At 42.7% G+C, this 16,121-nt stretch overlaps 1 protein-coding gene across 7 annotated transcripts in view; it reads right to left on the bottom strand.

Moving 5' to 3' along the window:
- The window catches only part of PAPLN (papilin, proteoglycan like sulfated glycoprotein), a 330,912-nt gene that overhangs the window by 186,239 nt on the left and 128,552 nt on the right, over positions 1 to 16,121 (bottom strand). For all 7 annotated transcript variants that reach the window (XM_069208926.1, XM_069208930.1, XM_069208925.1 and 4 more), the window contains exon 3: positions 15,626 to 15,744. In XM_069208926.1, coding sequence (XP_069065027.1) covers positions 15,626 to 15,744 — 119 coding nt within the window. The remainder of the gene's footprint in view (positions 1 to 15,625; positions 15,745 to 16,121) is intronic.

Consider the following 16,121-nt stretch of genomic DNA (forward strand, 5'->3'; position numbering starts at 1 on the left):
CCAATCACATATCTTGGCATCTATGTTTCCTAGAACATGTCAGACCTCTACATACTTAACTATCTTACCACTCTTAAGAAAGCACAAGTTCTTATGTCCAAATGGCAGAATTCTCCATTGATAATAATTGGTCACATTGCATTGGTCAAAATGATGATACTCCCTCTATTCTTATTCATATTTTCACACATCATGATTAAGGTTCCTCAAAACATTTTCATGGGTATAAATGTTATCCTTCCTGAGTTTACTTGGGCAAGTAAAAAACCTTGTATTCAGCTGGAATCAATCCAGTTGTCGAGGATAGAGGCCTAGCCTTACCTCATTTTAAGAAGTATTAAGAGGCAGCATATATGGATTGGAGTATTAAGGCTGCCACTACGTGCCATGGCGATTCTAACTTTTACCTGGAACAGATGCTCCTCAAAAATAATATCCAATTATTAAATTTTCTTAAAATGCCGTGGCTTCCGAAACGCACTAGATATAAGGTCCCAAATTTACTCTGGTCTAGAGGTACTGAGCTACAACAGTTTTATAATTTAACTCGTTTTCATCCATCAATTCCTTTAAAAGAAACGGGAGCATTAGGGCTCCTCCTTAATAGTACGGTTATGGATGACTGGGCTGAATTGGGCTTCCTTAAGCTTCAAGATTTCATAGTAGGAGATAATGTTAAAACATGGATAGACCTCAAGACTCTTAATCCTGCAATTCCAGATTTCTTACATTTTTAATTCTTTCAGATTTTTTATTATATCCAGTCAATGGGTTTCGCAATTTTGTTACCCATTTGAATCACTCTTAAGATTACAGAAGTATTATGGGTTCAGAAAATAACAGGGATTGGCAATTGCTGCTCTATTTTTCAGCAAGAACAGTCAGCAAACATTCTTACTACTGCTTTAAGAAGGATAACAACAACAACAGCCTGCGTGATAGAGTCCCAGTCTTGCAAACAGTATAGCAAACCTTTCATATAAATCTTTGAGGGATGCCAATTTTAGGAGGATGGCATTTTTTACAAAGTGGTTGCTTTACTAAACACCTTTGCACCTCAGCAAGATGTTCCCATCAATATAGAGCAAATGCTTTCAATGCCATTGTGATGTTGGTGATTGGCTCCATATCTGCTTCCTTTGTCCGGTCGTTACCAACTTCTGGGATAAATTCTTCCAGTCGATTAGTGCGCGACTTCAGGTTCTGCTTGCCCCTGAACCTACTGGGGCCCTCTTTGGCATATCTACTTATCCTGAGTTGTCTTTACAATCAAAGCAATTCTTCTTTATTGCATCTCTGATCGCAAAATCCTCAATTCTGCAGCAATGGAGAACACACTTGCCTCCATCATATGATCTCTGGGAATACAAAATGTAATTGGTCCAATTCAAAGCACGGCTTTATGCTGAAAGAATCTGAGCCATTCGGAAATGTAATTGTATTTGGGATAACAATATACTAACCTCAGTCTAAATAAGCTACAAAGAAGTGTTAGGGAATCAATGTTTAAGTTAAGTATAAAAACAAAGTAGTAATTAATCGCAAGGCATTATTTTGTAAGTGATTATGATCATTTCAAGGTTTGGATCTGTAATTTTGATGCTTCAAGATGTATACCAGCTCGTAAATGCACATTAAATAAAATTCTCAAAAAAAACATGTTACTAGTTACGTAGTCTTCAGTTTCATATTTATTTTGAAGTAGCTAAAATTAAAATATATTTGTTATATGGAAATGTTTATGAAAACAGTAAGTTAAATTGTGGACTGTTTCATTTTCTGTAGTGAAAAAGAGGAGAAAAATGTTGAATTGCAAAGTTCAGTAGTTCATGTTTTAGGAAATAACAAGTTCCACTTTGATAAAGTACACATTCTGCCTTTATCAGTGAGAGACATATTTGTGAAACTGCTGCCTCCAAGGCTGCGGCGCCTGGCTGCTACTAAAGTATTATGTTTTTGTTTATTTTGTATGAGGAGGTGCGGATTAACCAAAAGGAATGGTAAAGCTTGGCTGATTGACTTTTGGCCGCCATTATCCTAATGTCCTGACAATTTAGCTAGAGAGAATGAAAGTATGTCTCCCACAGAATTAAATTTCTTCTTCATAGGAATGATGTAATAATAATCAGCCTCAGAGTAGATCTCCCACTGAATGAAATAAATATTCACAGAATTATATGATTCAGGTGAATTGCTTTTTAACCTCATTAGTTCAGGTGCCAATTAAGTTATTTACCTGCTCATCATGAAGTAAAGACCCACAGGTTACTATCTTTGTAAATGCTGATTACTTAAGTGCATTAATGATTATTATCATATACCAATCAGTGCCATATTTCTCATATGTTTCCATAGTGTGCTTTTGTTTCAAAAGTTCACGTAATGAGTAATATATGGAAAAAGGTATTGTGGCTAGAATACTAATCTGTTACGTGAATTCCCATGCTTGTCTTACTAGGTACCATCATGCATCACAAGGATGGTTTTCACAGAAATGTGCTGCAAAATGGTAACATAACAATATTACATCAGTGAAAAACCATCCTGTGGGTGTGAAATGTGAATTTTGAAATAACTATTTTGTGTGCAGTTAATGCTGCTAATCATGGGAGGATGTTTCTTTGTGACCACTGAATAGGGTCACTTCTGTATGTGTTATGTCTTGGCCTGGATGAAAGTCTAGAGTGAAACTTTACAGATGCTCTTTTTTCTTATTGAATGGTGGTGTAAACAAAGGCAGTCTCATGGGTCTTCTGAGGTATGCTTTTTACATTTTTCTGTATCCTCACGAAATGAGCTATATAGGTTGTATTTGCTTCCATTACCAGTGGTTCATTTGGAAATTAAATAATTGGAAAAAAAGAAAGATTATATGCAGTGCACAGTTTGCTGTTCTTTAATGAATGGGCAGAAAAAGAAAGATTACAAGCAGAGCACATTTTACTGTTCTTTTATGAATGGGCGGAAAAAGAAAGATTACAAGCAGGGCACAGTTTGCTGTTCTTTTATGAATGGGCGGAAAAAGAAAGATTACAAGCAGGGCAAGGTTTGCTGTTCTTTTATGAATGGGCGGAAAAAGAAAGATTACAAGCAGAGCACAGTTTGATGGCATGAGTGAGAAGATAGAGATATTGAAAAAAGCAAAATGAGGACTTAGAAAATGGAAATAGGATGAATAATATGACTTTCCTGATTATCGAAGGGATCGGAAGAGAATGATCTATTTGGCTTTTTCAGACAAAGCATTTCTTAAACTGTTGGTCTGTCTGACTCATTTAACTTTAATATTCAGATGTAGCATCATTTAATTCAAAATTATTTCTAATAATGTAGAGGATTTATTCTCTGCCTTCAATTTGATGACTTTGTGAAGATATTTTCTCCTATAAAGCACAGTTAAAAGGGGCAGTTAGTGTGGTCTGGTGGTAAGGTGGTCTTCTCTCAAACCATCTTAACAGGAGGAAGGTGTTTTGTGAATTTTACTCTTCTTTCAGATCACTGAATGATAGATGTGGCTTAATCCTATCTTGCCTATTAGATATAGATAAAACCGCTACATATTATAATCCTGCTAAATTGAGTGAACTTATTCACAAATGTATTGAGTGAAGTGTGGAAACACTAGGTGGTAGGAATTTGTAGATCACTGCAAATTCTGTAACTTTCTCTCCAAAATGTGCCAAAGGGCCTGCTTTTAGCCACCATGTAAGGTTGCAGGATATTCTGAGTAAGAAAAGATTGTGGTATCCATTAAAGTCACAATACCTTGAACTCCCCTGTGTATCTAGTTTTTAGAAATGTTTGAGTTTGGTAGGTTTACCTTGGTGGTAGCTGAGTCCATATTCTGCAGCTACCCACATTGTCAAAATGAGCCTTTTTATGGCTAAAATGTGTCCATGTAGTGTTTTGGGTCTTTTCCTGCCGCCAGCAACAGCCTCACTCACTTAAGGTAGGTATCAGTTTTACTGGGAGAAGTGTGGTAACACTGAGGGGTTAGAATATTGTGGACGCTGGCTGATTTTGAAAGCCTCCATCACAGAAATATAAAGAAAATGTGTGAGTTTAGTCAAAGTTTGAACTTTGCACTGCAAAGTTAGTCAATTGCAAGGCAAATATTTTGATGTCTTCATGTTGTATTTTGTGGTCTTTCCTGTCACAGGTGATAGGCCCACCTACATAAATAGGGTACTGTTTTTATCAGGATAAGTATAAGAACACAGAACAGTAGAATATTTGTTATTATCAGTTTAATTTCCCGCCATGTGCAATAAAAAAACACATTTTGCAAAATGCTCTGTGAATCACATGATAGTATGTGTAACCCCAATTTCAGCATTGCACAAACAACCACAATTCCTAAATGAAATAGTTTAGGAACATTTCAAATGCACTGGTTTACTTCAAACAAATTTTTCATTTATTATACTTTACTATATGAATTGCTGCAAAGTCGATACACAATGAAAAATCATTATAGCTACAGCTCATTGCTTGCTCTGGTTATTGGTGTTTTTGACCAACCAACAAACACTATGGCCCTCATTCCGACTTTGGCGGAGGGAAACGCCTGTCCACCGAAGCGGTACGGTCAGAAAACCACCAGTGCGGTGATCTGACCGCGAGGGCTATTCAGATTTTCCCGCTGGGTCGGCAGGCGGAAACAGCCCACAACATTGACGCTGGCACATAGCAGAGCCGACAGCAATGTTGTGGTGCATCGGGTGCAGAAACACCAGTTGCGCAAGAAGCCAGTGAAAATGGGGCTGGCCATAGGGCCCCCTGCACTGCCCATGCCAAGTGCATAGGCAGTGCAGGGGCCTCCATGGGGCCCCCGGCTTCCTGTCTCCGTCAGCTTTTACATGGCGGTGCAATCGCCATGTAAAAGCTGGCACAGAGGGGGGTCGTAATCCCCAGGGCAGCACTGCTTGCAGCGCTGCCCTGGCGGAATAGGACCGCCTGCACCTCCAGAAACGCCAGCCCTTCCAATGGTGGAGCAGTGGCAGTGCTGGCGGTCCAACTGTGGCGCTTTCGCTACGATCATAATGTAGAGGGGCTATGTATCCCTGCGACTATAAGGGTCAGATGGACATAATGGTATATTACTTTTGAAAATGTCCTATTGGGGCATCAAATTAGAGATGAAAACTGTATCATCAATTGTTATTTTTTACGACTTATTATCATTATTTGTTTATTTCAACAATTAGTTTCTTTGGGAAAACCATGAGCAATCCACATAAATTACTCCATGCAAAATTCAGAAATGGGTCTAGTCTTTGGAAATGTATAGCTTTTCGGGTTCACCCATGGGTTTCAAACCTGTTTCCCACCACAAACTGCAGGTACGTTGAACCTGCTCAAAAAAGGGCTCAGCACAGAGGTGGAGAAAGGTGCAGAAGGCAGGCAATTGATATAAATCCTTGGTGGCATTAGAGGCCTGAACACCCCACCGTGCTCAAGGATGAGGGGGTTCTTAAAAAAACTATTTACACCTTGCCCAAGGGCTGGTGTGGAGTGCACCCCATCCTTCCACCATACCAAGAGGCTGGTGTGGAGTGTACCCCATCCTTCCACCATGCCAAGCGGCTGGTGTGAAGTGTACCCCATCCTTCCACAATGCCAATGGACTGGTGTGGAGTGTACCTCATTTTTCCACCATGCCCAAAGGAAGGGGAGTTTGTAATTGTAACTACCTCTTTCTTGACCATGGGCAGGGGAAGTGCGCGCCCAAATGTTCCACCTCACCTTGCCCATGGACAATGGGAGGTTTAAGCAAAGAATATGCACCCATTCCTGCATGTTGTTAACCAATTTGGAAGAGAATGCATGAGCAGGTGCATCTCTCCTGCTCCATTATGGCACCTTCTCATGTGCTCTATTCCCAAGAGGACACAGGGTGTTAGAGTGAATCTCCTGCTAATTCTACCTGCACCTTGTTCCAAATTAGGAGCAGGGCACAGAAACGTACGCCTACAGTTCACCCACACTTCCGTCCCAGCAGGCTCTATTTTATGTAAAGTTACAGGGGTGAAATATAGTTGATGAGGAGTTTTGAAATGCAGTAACATATGTGTTATTAAGGAGACAAATGTGGTCTGAGAACAGCAATAGTATGCTTGTACTAATGTTGGCGGTAGTAATGGTTCCTGTGATAACGGTGGAAATGACAGTGATAATACTGATGGTAATTGTGGTAATGATAATGGTGGAGGTGGTAGTGATGGTGGTGGTAATTTGGATCTACGTTCACCACCACCCTTTCCCTATAATGCCCCATTGGTGTTTCTATTGAACCTCTGCCCATCATTTTAAAAAACATTCTCTTAAAGGTCAAAAAAATCAGGAGAAATGTTATTTTAAAATGAATGGGAATGAAACGGATTCCCCAAATTCAATTTTACTTAAAAAAATCTCCCCAGATTTTTGTGTAAACCAAAAAGGATTTTTTGACATATGATAATAATCTTAGTTCACCTCTGCTGTAAAATCCACTGAGTAGAATCCTAGCAATCTTGCAGAAACCAGAACTTTACTCAGAGGAACGCATTTACTTGATTGGAGTAGATCCGTTCCGTAGTTTTGGAGAAGGCTGTGCTATTATAAATCATCAGAGGGTGACTTGCCAGGGATGTCTGTTTATCTCGAGTCTTAGGATAAGAAACTTGAAAATAAATACATTTCATTACAGGATTCGCAAATCCTTATAGGACTGGAGGATCGAGTCAATCTGATTTGCTGGCACCAACTGACAATGTTTGTTGCCGTGGCCCTTTAAAGGGTGCCAGGCACTAAAGCTTCTGCTGTAAACAAAAGAGAAAGGTGGGATGACTAGGGGGCTGGAGGTGTATCCCCTAACTACAGGGCGAGGATGCAGTGTGTCCCAAAGGGGCCAATACTGCTCCCAAAAGTAAACAGGTGATCCTGTTTTTACGCACTTTAGGCTAAGGGACTGGCAATGAGTCCCACAGCCTACAATGTATGGCCATAGGTCATGCCCATCTTGTTCGGTGGGAGAGTCACTGGCACTGAGTATACTGTGCAAAAATACAGCTGCATAAGTTGCATGGGCAGCTGTCGGACCCGCACCCAGAGCCCTCTATGAAAAGGTAAAACCATATGTGTGCATTGAGCAGGCCCGTGGGAGCGGCGTGCACAGGAGTTAGGCGCGTGACCCGTGGCTAACCCCTGCTATGCTGAGCCAAAGGCCATGCCCTCCTAGTCTGAGCACCCACACAGGAGATTGGATGCAGAAACCGAGGCCATCCTCTGCTGTGCTGGCTTAAGACCATTAACAGGGGAGCTGGGCATAGAGAAGTTTGGAATCAGGCCACCCACTACCTTGTGCAGTGGGGGTTAAGTGAGTGGGAGGTTGGCGACAGCCCTTGCTGCCGCCTCAGCTGTGGATGCCCAACTGGTGTGCGCGACTAGAGTTCAGTGCATGGGACGGTAGGTATAGGATTGTCTGAAGGTCATGCTCAGACAGAATTGGGATGATGATGAGATGGACATACCGCATGGATGCAACAAAGGTTTGTGAAGTATCTCATCAACAAAAAAGTCACCCAAAAAACTTGATTATGGCTAAGTTATGTTTTCTTTTGATTATGACATTAAAGTATGCATACAAAGCCTTTAGAAATTCCCTTTGAAACAGCAGTTAATTTATGATTAATAAACTAAATTAAAATATCTGAAATTGGCCAGTTATGGCTAACTGAACAGTCCATCGCTCACCGCCTTGCCGGGCAGATTATCAGGAAATCTATTTTCAATTGAAAGAGCAATCTTTCTACACAAGGTAAACATTTTTCAAAGGAGAATCCCCTTTCCCTGCACTGTGGCTCATTTTGGGGGTGCTAACTTTCCAATCTGTAAAGGAATTTACATTTGGCCTTGTCAGGAACAAAACTCTGGCCATTTCCAGGTTGAGATGGGCTTGAGGTGAAGATTGTGAAACTGGCAAATGTGTTGGGGATGGCAGGCGGTCTCAGTCACCTCATGACGTCCTCCCTCTCACAGTTAGAAGATTAATGAATGACTACATTATTCTACTTACATTGAGCCTCATTAGGAGTGTCCTGGTAACTGGTGTGATATTGATCACACACAATAAAATCTGACTGAGTCTGAATTTAACGGGTGCGATAAATACCACCAAATTATGACGTTTTGGGGAATAAAGTGGATTTTTGTGTTTACTGAGCCAAAATCTCCATGTTCCACTAAATACCAGGCTTTTTTCCTCTAATAAACATTGGCACATATAACTAGCTGATATTTAACTTAAAAAGGGCCTGATTACGACCTTGGCGGATGGGATACTCCATCACAAATGTGACGGATATCCCGTCAACACTATTACAAGTTCCATTATATTCTATGGAACTTGTAAAATGGCAGGCGGGATATCCGCCACGTTTGTGATGGAGTATCCCATCCACCAAGGTCGTAATCAGGCCCAAAATCATTAATTGCGATGTGGTGCGCGGTATCAGGAGTTACTGCACATATCGCAATTAACAGGACCGCTTGTAATAAGGGCCTAACGGCCTGATTTAGATCTAGGCGGGCGAGTTACTCCATCACAAGAGTGACGGATTTCCAGTCCGCCAAAATATAAATCACATTATATCCAATGGGATTTCTATTTCGACGGACCAGAAATCCGTAATCGCTGTGATGGAGTAACTCGTCCGCCTAGATCTAAACCAGGCCCTATGTCAGATTAGGATTTTCATGGTCTTGCAGTTAGGATTTATTAGCAAGGGCAACTTCAATGCAGTGCCTTTTTTTTTTGTTACTTATGCTGCATATGAACTGCTGTTTGTAAATTTAAAAAATTAATCTTTAAATCACTCAGCATTGGATTTAAACAACCCTTACCTCTCCTGATGTGCGGCAAGAAGGAGGCCTGGGTCTATGAGGGAACAGCAGGCACTGCCATGAAGACAGGCGAAGCACACGTTATTCCTCATAGTGCTCTCAAGGCTACGCTGTACTGTGGGGGTTCAAAAGACAGTAACAAACTTTATTTTCAGAGACACCTGCTGTGCAGACAGAGGAGTGTGTCTGTCCTTCAGAGCTCAAGCTAGCATCTGGATGGGAGCCTGCGTCCACTGAACCATTGACCCACCAGTTCCTTCGCTCTCAGTTCATTGGATTATAGCGTTACCACCCTGGCATTTTGGTGGTTTTATAGGTTTCCACTGAAATTAAAGATGAGACAAAAAACGCTGAAAATGATTCCAAATAAATTATTAACTCTGACTCTAAATCCTGATCTTAGATCTCCGCTCTCCCCTTAAACCCAGTCCTAGCTGCTACTGCATATATCCACTGTCCTAAAACTGTCTCTAAACCTAAACCAGTAACCCTGAACCTAAGCCTACACCCAAACCCTAAACACTAATGATAACCTACACCTCAATCCTATCCCCGCACTTAAATTCTAATCCCTCTTCAAAGCATCACTTTTTAGGTAGAAGCCTACCAGACAGCGTAGCTAAAGACATTATGGGGACATTCAGAAACCTTCCCTGGGAATCCATTCCGCCTGTTGCTTACCATTTGCTTAGTGGTTTGTAACTCACATTTGCTTGCTTTCTATTTGCTGGCTTTCTTTGTTTTAGGCTGTCCAGCTTGAGTTTGTCCCTTTTGTTGCCCAAACCCTATTTAAGGTATCTTTCCACCAGTGCTCGATTTCTGTAAACAGGCCTTTAATTCTCGTTCTTATCTTGTCAGATTTGCAGTGCATTCAAAGACTGAGGTCAAATGTCAAGCTCTGTCTTCCGAGGGAGCTTGGTATTTACTTTTATTTCTCTGACTTCAAAGTGAGGTGATTTATGTTACAATGTTGCAGTGAAAGGCTTTTTTTCTAGCACACAACAAAGTTTACGTGTATGTAATGAACTATGAAGACATTTCAGAATGTATCAGAATAAGGAATACGTAAATAAAGCACATTTTCAGTAATTCTAAAGTGTGGTGGAAAGAAATATTTTAATACAATCAAAACAAATCAATACACTAGGTGATGACATTTCCACACATTATTGTTTGTGTGCTGCATACTTCTATCAGTAAAACTGTATGTCTGTGTACATGTAATGGTCATTTAAATTGTAATTTGTGTTCTCTGTAATAGCAGTGCACTACCACACCATGCATACTCAACCTTGTGCCACCTCACTCTACTCTGCACCACTCCATGCCACTGCACTCTACTCTGCACCACTCCACTCTACACCAATCCACTCTACGTCACTCTGCTCTGCGTTAATGCACACTACTCTGCACCACTCCACTCTAGGCCACTTCACTCTACTCCTGCCTACTCTATGCCTCTCTTCTCCACTTTCTGTCAATGCACTCTACGCCACTCTGCACCACTCCACTCTGCACCACTCCACTCTTCACCACTGCACTCTACACCACTCCAATCTAGGCCACTCGACTCTACTCTGAACCACTCCTCTCTAAGACACTCCACTCTACTCTTGGCCACTCTAAGCCACTCCACGCAACACTGCACTCTATGCCGCTGCACTCCACGTGAATACACTCTATGCCAATGTAGTGTACTCTGCACTACTCCACTATATGCTACTGCACTCTACGCCAGTTCACTCTACAACACTCTAATCTACTCTGCAATCTATACACTGTACTTTACTGTGCAACATTTTACTCCACACTGCTCTACACCCTTCCAGTCTACGTCAATGCACTCTATGTCATTCTATTCTACTCGACACCACTGCACTCTATGCCACTCTACTCTGCACCACTCTACATTAAGCCACTGCACCCCACACTACTCTACACCATTGCACTCTACGACACTCTACTCTGCCACAGCACTCTACGCCACCGCACTCTACTCTGCAGCACTCCACACTGTGCCACTCTATTCTATACCACTGAACTCTATGTCATGGCACTCTACTCTGCACCACTCTAATCTACACACCTGTATGGCACTACATTCTGCAAGCTCTACACCACTGCAGTCTACACCAATGCAGGCTATGCCAATACACTCTGCATCACTCTACACCAATCTACTCCACACCACTGCACTTTACAGCACTCTCTTCTGGACCGCTCTACATCACTGCACTCTACTCTGCACCACAACACTCTATGCCACTGCACTCTAGGCCGCTCTAGTCTACTCTGCAGCACTCTAATCAATGCCACCGCACTCTATGATGCTGCAACATTCCACTCTACAACACTCCATGCCACCTCATGCCAATATAGTCTACTCCACTCTCCTCTATGCCACTCATTTTTCGCCATTCTGAACATCAGCCACACAGCTGTACACAATGGCTAAAATGCATTGGCAAAGCCAATAGATGTTGCAGAGCCCAGACCTATTGGCTTTGCCAGTTCTTGTTCCATTCTTTGCTACATGTGGATTCAGGTTAATGCACACCCTACGGTTTAAACTAACTGCTTTTGAAAGAAGCCCATTTTGGTTTAAATTAAAGAGGAACACCTTCCTGCCCTAAATTAAGATTTAACTTCTAAGTATGGTTAAAAGGCAAGCAATTGAATTGCACAATGCCAGGTGGATGGGCACCGCGGTGGGGAGTGAATGCTCCATGGGAACGTCCTGTCCTGGGCATGGCAGCAGAGCGAGCACCAGGGCAGGGCGTGTACACCCAGCATTACGGTGATTTTTATCTCAGTAAGTTTCCAGTCACAAGGAGGCTGAATCACAGAAGCATTTCTGAGCCCAGGAAGCAGCAGTACAGGAGTGTTCTTTTACATAATGCCCAACTAAAGCGCAACGAGGACACAATCACTTCTATTTGTATGACCTGTTCAGGAATATTCCCTGAACACCCCGATTTTAGATGTTTTGGAGCAAATGTCACACTAGAGTATGTAAAATAAAAAATAAAAAAAAGAACTACAGAATACTAGTTTGCACGCTTCAAAACGCCTTTGAGAAGAGACCCCTGTGTTTTCAATATTAGCGTTTCAGCCATCCCAGAGCAGAGATCTGCGTGCAGCGAGAGCAGGACATAACCTGGGGGGTTGGGGAGTCTGCCAAGTGCATGGGCAGTGCAGGGGCCCCCAGTGGTGCCCCGGTGCACCCCGCCGAGGAAACATTATCCGAGGGGCAGTACCGCTGCCCTGTCGGATAATGTTTCCGCCCGCCGCCAGGGTGCCTGACGGAGGAAGCCTGGCTGTGAGTGAGGGCTGCCGATGGCGGCCCTCACCTGCTTCATTATGTGGCGGTTTGGCCCGCCATGCCGGCTGGCAGTTTCACCCGCCAACGCCGGCATGGCGGGCCAAACCGCCATGTTCATAATGAGGGCCTATATCTTCAAATTCAGCATGTTCTGCCCTAGGTTGACCACCTCACTCCAGATCATTGCACACACTGGCTCCAGAACTTTTCACCAACAAATCATTTTCAGGTGTGTTAATATATTTAGCTAAATGAAAGCAAAGCATGACTACAACACCCAGAATGCATTAGGTGATCACTTGAAAACAGTGACCCCAATGAACAGAAAGGATGTGGGTACCCTAGTGCTGCTGGTTATTTAAGGCTTGGACATTAGGGAATGTCACATTCCACCAGAGCCTCAACTCTGCAGTGCCCTCAAAACCAGACTCATTTTGTCAACAATACATGAAACTTTGGCAGGATCCCAGGCTTACTGAAGGGTCCCAAGGCTAGACATACACTCGAGCATTTACTCTTTCAGTCACAATCACTTTCTTACTGTCTGGAGAGAGATACTGCACGCTCACATCACTTAATCAGAGACACGATGAGTGTCACGTATACCCAGAGCCGGCATTAGGGCGGTGCGACCGGTGCAGCTGCACTGGGAGCTGACCTGAAAGGGGAGCGCTGACCTCGGGGGGATAGGAGGGTGGAGGTGCTGTGTTCAGCAATAATATAGGATTTCAAAGGACAAGCGGAAGAGATCCTTGTGTGTCCAGCTTTCAGGCAGCAGTAAAAATGTTAAGATAACTCTGGTGATTAATGTTCCTGCTAGAGAGAGAGAGAGAAAGATGGAGTTTTTTCCAGTGGCAGATTTGACTCTCCACAAAGTTGCGCAGAGGGTTAATATGCCTGCTGCAAAGAAAAGATCTGTATTTTATGTGGAGAGCTGAGTGGATTAGTAAAGCCAGTCTTTACCGGCGCTTTAAAACCAATAAACTGTATAGGGGTGAGCAACTGGTGAGAAATGTGGGGCACTTTTGCCGGGTGATAGTGAGGGAATCGATGGAGGAGGTCAGGGGAGAGCGCTAAAAACAAATGTCAGCACCGGGCACAGCCAGCGCTAAAGCCGGGCCTGCATATACCCCTTATAGTGCTTCATAGGATAAGCCCCAGAAACAAAACAGTGCACACTCTAACCAAACAACTCTTATTCTGACACTTCAGAATTAACATATCAAATTACTCACCCAATGCACTGTTGACAAGAGGTGCTTTGTCACCAAAACAGGTTTCAGGATGGAGGAAGCCTCTCCAGGGAGCTCACCCTAAACTGAGTCATCTAGATACTTCCACATCCTTCAGCACGAGTCTATCATGTTATGCCTCTGAGAGTGGACTACAGAAGGATTGTAAAGTAAGGAATGCAGGCTATCAACCTTGCTTGTTACCTTCAAAGAGTCCAAAATGCAGCAGCCAGACTCATCCTGGATAGCTCCCGACACAGCTACATCTCCTCCCATCTCAGAGACCTACACCGACTCCCAGTCAACAAGCACAGCGCATACAAACTCCTGATCCACACCTTCAAGGCGCTGCACAACATAGGACCATCATACCGCAACCACCGCCTCGTCTTCTACGTACCAAACAGACATCTCTGTTCCTCCCAGCTCGCCCTTGCAGCTGTTCCCAAGATCTGGAAAAGCACAGCAGGGGGAAGATCCTTCTACTACCTTACAGCCTGGACATGGAACACGCTACCCCTCAAGCTCAGGCAGACCAAAGCAGTTCAGGAAGGACCTCAAGACCTGGCTCTTCAACTGAGCGGCACGCCCACATACAGTGACTTGAGACCCTATGGGTGATTAGCCGCGCTTTACAAATCCATGATTGATTGATTGATTGGCATTCTGGACATTATTTTCACCTTTGTGATCTCACTATCCAGTGTGAATGAGGAAATGAATTGCATTTAATGTATAGACCAAAGGGAAGCCAGCCAAAGGCAGGACAAATGGGTTCTCGAATTGTCCGTTTCCTTCATTGCATTCTCCCAAAAAGTATTCAAAATGGAGACCGAACTTAAGAGCAAGTTCCCTTGCTCAGCTACATTGCAAAAATGTTTTGGGTCACCCTCCAACCACACAAGCCCCACTGATCATTCTCAGCAACTCAGCAATGAATTCTTCCAGGGCAGCAGAACTCCTCATAGCTTTGCAGTGACCTTTAGATTCAGGCTCACAGGTCTTAAAGAACAGTTTCAGCAAGCTGTCCACTTGGTTTGAAGTTCTCTCTGGCTAGCTTCTATCACTTGACCCAGAACCTTTACAGCACACCTCTCCTTGAACCTCGACCTTCCATAAGGCAAAGGTAGTTTTTCCATCAGAAGCAGGTTGAATTAGCACTACTGACCAGGTCAGGAAACTAACCTTAGAAGTATTTGAATAAAGTGCCGGACACAGAGATTCAGTTGTGGGTCAGAATAATCTTTCAACATTTCCCGGTGATCCAAGGATTTCCCGAGGAGCAAGAGATCCAAGAATACAAATGGGGGTGATCTTAAAATAATCTGTGGAAAGTGTCCATGGAGGTCCACTGCTGCTTATACTCTGGAGGGTTTCCCATTGTTAACATATAGCCGGTTGCAGATTTCCGGTACTGTCTATTGTCTAGTCAAATGAAATATCATTGTTTAGTTATTTGTTTTTTTTTAATGTTTACTTTAATGTCATTTTCGATTTTATCGGGCTTCCTTAAAATTGACTTTCCTTTAACATGTTCCCTTTCGTTTTCAGAGTATTTATATTTCCTTAAAAAGATCATTCCTTAAAATTGTTTTTTCATGATTTGGTGTCCTCCTATGTAGTTCCTCAGTTTTCGTTTTCCATTAATTTACATAGTTCACTACACAAGGCTCAGTAGAGTTTAAACAAACCCAGAATTCCAATTGAAAAACAAATGGGAAAACCATTAAAAGTGAATGTGAGTTTCACACATCCAGGGTCATGAAATCAGTTAAGGAAGAGAGGTTTCAAACACTTGTCATCCACTTCCAATATGTTTAAAAAACCGAGGCACGTGTGAACTTCTAAGGATCTAAGGAAGGAGGAACCTACCATATGGCAGATTGAGGCATTGACTGGCTTCATCAGTTACAGCATTAGAGGATGCTCATCTCAAATACTGCCTTAATGTTGCAGATTGTGGGTTAGGATTGTGAGTAGAGGGCGGAACATCAGACTCATGATTATGGAGTCCACTTTGAAGTGAGTGGTCTGAGATTGCAAAACTCATTACACACAGTACTCACAATAATTCCTGGATAAAGGACATTAATGCAGATTTTAAAACAGTCTGAATATGGTATGAGTCACAAAGCCTTCTGAATGTACATTGATGAAGAACATCAGCAAGAAAAGGAAATTGACTTACCTGCGGGAGTAACACTGACGGTGTCTAAAACTCACTCCTCCACCACATGTCCGGCTGCACTCACCCCACTCTCCCCAGCTGCCCCAGAAATCATTACTCTGCCTCTTTGACTTACGAGCCTGTAAGGAATAATTCACATATTAAAGTTGCTATGAAAGACATAGGGTAAAGAAATCACAAACAGGCTACGAAATGGAGGTAGAGCCTGAACTGATGGGGACAAGGGTATCCACAGCCCACTTAATCACACTTACAGGTCAACATGAAGACCCAAATCATAGAAACTGTGATCAACTGATATCAAACTTTCATGGAATGTGGAAATGCATATGCATGTCTGTGTGTGTATAGAGATTTTGTAGTGCAAACCCAGCTACAAATCAAAAGAATGCTGCACAGTGAAGAAGAGGAGGATGAAGAAAATGGAGATGGAGGGTATGTGAAGGGTTGTAGGCTAACTCCCCTAGGGTCCTTTATGCAGAAGGGTGCATGCATT

The sequence above is a fragment of the Pleurodeles waltl genome, chromosome 9 (assembly GCF_031143425.1).
Source record: "Pleurodeles waltl isolate 20211129_DDA chromosome 9, aPleWal1.hap1.20221129, whole genome shotgun sequence".
NCBI lineage: Eukaryota > Metazoa > Chordata > Amphibia > Caudata > Salamandridae > Pleurodeles > Pleurodeles waltl.